At 41.6% G+C, this 6,550-nt stretch overlaps 1 protein-coding gene across 1 annotated transcript in view; it reads right to left on the bottom strand.

Annotated features, from left to right (window-relative positions):
- Positions 1–2,992: 2,992 nt before the first annotated feature.
- Positions 2,993–6,550, bottom strand: part of C2CD6 (C2 calcium dependent domain containing 6) — a 133,570-nt gene continuing 130,012 nt past the window's right edge. Inside the window, exon 19 of the mRNA XM_060194151.1 lies at positions 2,993–3,410. Coding sequence (XP_060050134.1) covers positions 3,123–3,410 — 288 coding nt within the window. The 3' untranslated portion in view covers positions 2,993–3,122. The remainder of the gene's footprint in view (positions 3,411–6,550) is intronic.

Here is a 6,550-nt window from a genome sequence, read left to right as displayed (position 1 = left end):
TCCTTCCTTCTTTCCTTCCTTCATTTTATTGGGATGGGAGGTTAGTACAGTTGTTGATACATGAGTACAACTTCTTATCTCTCTATAATAGGTTTCTTAGATCCTTTTCCGCCCTCCTTCAGCATGACCTCAAGCTTCCCTGACCCCCTCCCCCCACCCCAACTCCCAGAGTCCTTTGCTTTAGCAATATACCAAACCCAGCCCAAGTTTTGCTTTGTGTTTTCCCTTTCTGACCTTGGTTCTAAAGTTCCACCTGAGATCATCTGGTATTAATCTCAATAGGATTCCTTCAAGCTCAGTTAGTGGACTTTCTTAATCTATACAGTACTATTTAACATTGCCTTAAAAAAATTAAGCACAGCTGCAAGGTCTCTTTTGCCATGTAACATTCGAAGATTCCTAGGATAGGATGTGAGTTTGGGATGGGGTAGTCATTGTTCTGCCTACCATGTCTAATCTTTTTCTGCTGTCTTTACTTTGAATAATGGGTTTGAGGATTTTTTTCTGCTTTAAAAGAAAACTTGAAAATTTGAAATATATTAAAAAGTAGTTTTCTTTTATTTTTTTTAAAGGGCTCAACAACACTTGTTGTTAAAAATTCGGAGGCTCCAGCTGGCCGGGCTAGCTTCATGGGCGGGTAACAGAGACACGGAGACAATGGCTGGGCAGGGAAGCTGTATTTCTTTATTCAGGAACAACGATTTATAAACTAAGACAAACTAATCACCAAACAGAACTCTGCTGCCTCTTTCTCTCGCAGCAGCGCCAAGCACTCTCTCAAACTCTGGAATTCTCTCGGGGTTCCTAGGGGCGGGGCCAAGCGGGCCTACGAAACTAGCAGGACTGATCCAATTTTCTTGGCGGGGGAGAACTAGAACAACCCAATGTAAAGCATACAATAAACACTTTTCTACTAATGTAACTTATGAACCACCTGCATTCATGCACTGTGTGGGGAGCTCAATGAAGCTTTACCGAATGGATTTCATGTGTTTATTTGTTTTCACTGGGTAACTGGATAAAGCTAAAATATTGCTTCTATTTTATTTTGCCAAGGAAAGAACTTTCTCAAAAAAAAAAAAAAAAAAGGAAAAAGTTCACACACATAACTTAGTAAATTGGGGACAACATGGTGTTTGATTCAATGAACCCGGAAGATACTCGGGCCCTCTATTTAGTCATGCTCCAGCAGGGGAAATATTCCTCTAGTAGGAAACTTATAAACTAAGTATCGAAATATTATCACTAATAATAATAATAATGAGACAAGGGATTGGAGATTCTCCTCTAGTAAAATTTTCCACTTGCATTGCAAGTCACATTGTTAATTTTTTTTTTCTTTTTGCCTGGTCCTTGCTATCCAATACCTAAATAAAAGGTAATAATAAAAAAATACAAACAGCCTCTTTTTTTTTTCTTTTTGCCTCCAAGCTGGGGCTTGGTGCCTGCACTACGAAATCAGCTGCTCCTGTGGCCATTTTTTCCTTTTCCTTTTTTTTTTTTCTTTTTGATAGGACACAGAGAAATTAAGAAGGAAGGGGGAGAGACACCTGCAGACATGCCTCAGTGCTTGTGAAGTGGTCCCCCCTGCAGATGGGGAGCCCAGGGCTAGAACTGGGACCCTTGCACAAGCCCTTACACTTTGTACTATGGGCGCTTAACTCAGTGCACTACGGTCCAACCCTCCTGCTACCTATTTCTTGGTAGCTCTCAAGTTCTCTTCACCATCCTACCTTGTTCCCTGGGAACTACATTTCCCATGAGTCTCCACTCCTTTTTTTCCAGAGAGGGAATAGCAACAGAACAGAGGCAAGATGAAGAGAAGAGCTATGAGATAGCTTACCCTTTACCCTACTCCATGGCTTCCTGTGGTACTTCTGACAGCAGCTGTATCTTCTGTGTTCTCTGCTTTGGGACTTTGGAACTAACACCACTTCTTCCTATGGTCCCTTTCATCTGAAGGTGGCTTCTTTTCTTCCTTTTCTCCCGTGGTTTACCTCAGCAGTCCTTTTGCTTTCTCATTCTCAGTTTTATTACCTATCAAATAAATCCTTTGTTCCTTCTACTAAAAAAGATGCAGTTATTTGGGCTTCCCCCAACCCCAGTTATATTCTGAGTGATACAAGTACTGACAATCATAGACTTAATTAGAAATTTTTGGCCTCAGAAATTACTGTCTTGGTCATACTACTAAATAATCAGGAATTATGTTTTATTTTTATAGGGTTTTTTTATCTTTATTTTGGGTAGAGACAGAGAGAAATTGAGAGGGGAGAGGGAGATTAAGAGAGAGACAGACACCACTTGTGAAGCTTCCCACCCCCCTCACCCCCCCGCAGGTGAGGACCAGGGCTTGAACCTGGGTCCTTGCACACTGTAATGTGTGCACTCAACCAGGTGCACTGCCACTCGGCTCTGGGAATTATGTTTCCTGTCACCTATTTCTACTTAAATCCCATGTTCTTTATGATTTATGGCAGAAAAAAATTGCAACTGAAAAAAACTATAGGTTGAGGGTTTTGTTTTTCACAAATTAACCAAAATTCGGCAAGATCCAAATACTGTTCTTGATAGAAACAGAACCCATTCTTTCAATTTTTGTTAGGGATTTATATGGTCATAAAATTACAGGGTTATAGTTCCACACCACTTCTATCACCAAAGTTCTGTGCCTTCATCTCCCTCACATCTATCATGTCCTCCACCCCTGGCAATAACCACCAAGAATTCTCAGAAGGTCTTAAAGACAAGTTTAACTACTTTTGTTTATCTTTCACCTCTTTACCTACTTCACTGAGCCTAATAACCTCCAGTTCCATCTATTCTGTCCTGAAGAACACTTTTTTTTTTCATTTTTTAAGTGAAAAAAGTGAAATAACCCAGGTGCCCAACAACAGATGAGTGGCTGAGAAAGCTGTGGTATATATACACAATGGAATATTACTAAGGTTTTGAACAGAAACACACTTGCATCAAAAATGTTTCTTTTTTCTTTATTAAAATGGTTCTAACAGGGTGAGATTTGCTGACTTTTGTCACATAATAGGACATATCTCTGAACCATTTTATTAATGGGGGGAAAAAGTTTGTGAATTTGAACATCACAAATGAGCCAGCATTTTTCAGTGTTCTTTTTTAAGTCTTCTCTGCCACATTTTATGCAATTCATAGCCTGGGACTGAATCATTCGTGTGAACTATGCCTGCTGATACCTGTCGAGGGCTCATGAGCTTCCCAGTATAGTTTTCTCGTCGTTTGTTAATCTCTGGAGCAGTGTAAGGTCTTGCCGAGTGTTTCACTTGATGGCGGCTATGAACTGGGCTCTTTCTAAGAAAGTTTGATCTTGATTTTGTTTTTTCCAGATGTGGAAAGGAGTCCATATGTGGTTCCTCAAATCTATCCAAACAATCCTAAGTATTAAAAGACCAATTGGTGAGTTAGGTTTCATAAAAGTACATATTTAAAGTCTGTTCTACAATTCTCCTTAACTCCAGATAGAAATCATGAACTCATGCTTTACTGTCCAGGTCATCCACACTCAGACTATTTTGTACACCCACAGCATGAGGGAGTCTAGCATCTAAAAATGTGGTTAGAATGTTTACAATAAATAATTTGTATGTTCTGAGCATAAGGAAAACATCGGAGTAACTGGAGGGATATTTACCAAAATAATAAAAGAAAACAAAGAAGCTGTGGTTGTGCTTGGATAGTGAAGTGAGGGTTTTATTTTCCTTTCCTCCTGCCTAACTTTAGAGAAGCTGGTTATATGAGGCCAGGTGGCGGTGCGCCCTGTAGAGTGCACACATCACCATGAAAGGTTCGAACCTCCCCATGCCCACCTGCAGGGGTGAAGCTTCGTGAGCGGTGAGCCAGTACTGCAGGAGTCTCTCTTTCTATTTCTCTTCCCCTCCCCTCTCAATTTATCTCTATCAAAAATAGAGTGAATCTGGGAGTCGGGCTGTACTGCAGCGGGTTAAGCGCAGGTGGCGCAAAGCACAAGGACCGGCATAAGGATCCCAGTTCGAACCCCGGCTCCCCACCTGCAGGGGAGTCGCTTCACAGGCGGTGAAGCAGGTCTGCAGGTGTCTATCTTTCTCTCCTCCTCTCTGTCTTCCCCTCCTCTCTCCATTTCTCTCTGTCCTATCCAACAACGACGACAACAACAATAATAGCTACAACAATAAAACAACAAGGGCAACAAAAGGGAATAAATAAATAAAATAAATATATTAAAAAAATTAAAAAATAGAGTGAATCTTTTTAAAATGATTAAAAATATGGTTATATATTTTGTTGTTCTCTACACTTGTATTTATTTTGGAATCTTATAAAAACTTTGTAGTAGCAATGGGTCCCTTGTAGCTGAGTGATTTCCCCCACCCTGCTTTGCCGTCTCTTCATTCAGTTACAGAGATGGGGGGTGAGGGTGGAGAAAGGGGATACCAGAGCATTAATACTTCTTCCTCCCATGGTTCAGCACCTTCCATATGGGGCTGTGTCTCCAACCTGGGTTTTGGGGCTACCTTGGTACTTTTCCCAGAGAGAGAGCTTACCGGGTGGGTCCAAGGTCTCGCCTACCTGGTAAGCTATCTCTCTAGCACAAGAAATGAAAAAAAAAAAAACATCTGATTAGGAAAATGTTTGCCACTTTATCCATCCTAAAATGTACACGCTGGTGTGGTCATTAGTAAACTCACAGTGATGCCCCATCATTAGCTACACTTTACAATGAGAATATAATAACCTAGTGGGACTAGATAGCATAATGGTTATGCAATGAGATTTTCATGCCTGAGACTCCAAGGTCCCAGGTTCAATCCCCTGCACCACCATAAACCAGAGCTCTGGTAAAAAAAAAAAAAAAAGAAAGAAGGGGGCATATAACAACTCAGAGAATATGAAGCTATTGGCCATTCTCAGACTAGTATAAAGTCCTATCTTCTTCAATTTAAGTGTAGTCTGTTGGTTGAAACTTTGCGGACGTGGCCACAGCATGGTCTGTTTTGATGTGGAGAGGAAGTGAGTGTGGACTAAAGAACTGGAGGTTGAGGGAGTTGGGCGGTAGCACAGCAGGTTAAGCGCAAGGACAGGTATAAGGATCCCGATGCGAGCCCCCGGCTTTCCACCTGCAGAGTAGTCACTTCACAAGTGGTGAAGCAGGTCTGCAGGTGTCTGTCTTTCTCTCCCGCCTCTGTCATCCCCTCCTCTCTACATTTCTCTGTCCTAACAACGACAACATCAATAACTACAATAACAATAAAAAAGGGCAACAAAAGGGAAAGTAAATTAAAAAAAAAGAATTGGAGGTTGAGGGGAAGTGGGAAAAAATAAGGTAGTGAGAGAGATACTTAGGGGTAGGTGCCATGAAGTTAGAGGGCACATTCTACAGACAAAACTCCTAGCATTCTTCCCAGGGTTTTGCAGAGGGCAAGAGAACATTCTTCCCAGTCCCAGACATGGAGCAGTGAGGTCAGTCAAGTTATTAAGGGAATTTCTGCTACATGGGGGGATGGGGTGGGGAGGGTGGGGGGTGTAATAGCTAATCTTGCTTCACAATTCTATTCAGTTGATACAACTTCTCACAAGAGTGCCATGGAGCCCCACAGGACAGGCTATTTTTCTGAGGGTTCCTATAGCTCACTTCTCTGTTTTCTGTTTTCATTCCTTTGGGAGAGTCTTGGACTTTAGGGAATTTGGCCTGGGAGATGGCACAAGGGACAGAACTGGATCTTGGGGAATTGGATGAGGAAATCTTTCTGATAGCTGCCCTCTCACCAGTCAATTCTCTATTACAAGCTTCACTAGAGAGAGAAATCAAGGGACTATTGGTTTTTAATTTTCCCTTTTGTTGCCATTGCTGTTTATTGTTGTTGTTGTTATTGCTGTCATTGTTGCTGAGGAGAGAAATGGAGAGAGGAGGGGAAGACAGAGAGGGGGAGAGAAAGAGAGACACCTGCAGACCTGCTTCACCACCTGTAAAGTGACTCCCCTGCAGGTGGGGAGCTGGGGGCTCGAACCGGGATCCTTACACTGGTCATTGCGCTTTGCACCACTTGCACTTAACCCACTGTGCTATGCCTGACTCCCGGGACTATTGGTTTTTAACAGAGGTAAATCTATCTAAACCTGAATATAACACACACACACACACACACACACACACACACACACACACACACACACCCTGATGAATCCTAGAGCAAAGATTCTAAGACCCTATATAGATAGCCTCCTACTGTATAACATAAACAATCTATTTTATTTGAAAAAGTGATTACATTAAAGATTCCATTTGTTTAGAGATGCACCAAAAAGTCTTTTCCAATGACTGTGAGCCTGTCTTGTACTTCCGCTTCCCAGTATCGACACCCGTGTGCGCAGGCACACACATGTACACATACGTACTCAGTGCTATCATCAGTTTCTGAATTTAGACAGATCTAAAGTTGAGAGCATTACCCCATAGTAATTTGCTTTATTACAAAACTAATAATTTGTTCTGATGTGGAAAGAAAATTGGAAGTAACTATTTTGATATTAGATCCAT

The sequence above is a fragment of the Erinaceus europaeus genome, chromosome 7 (assembly GCF_950295315.1).
Source record: "Erinaceus europaeus chromosome 7, mEriEur2.1, whole genome shotgun sequence".
Classification (NCBI taxonomy): Eukaryota; Metazoa; Chordata; class Mammalia; order Eulipotyphla; family Erinaceidae; genus Erinaceus; species Erinaceus europaeus.
Note: the sequence above shows the minus strand (reverse complement) of the source record. Positions and strands in the feature narration are given on the sequence as shown.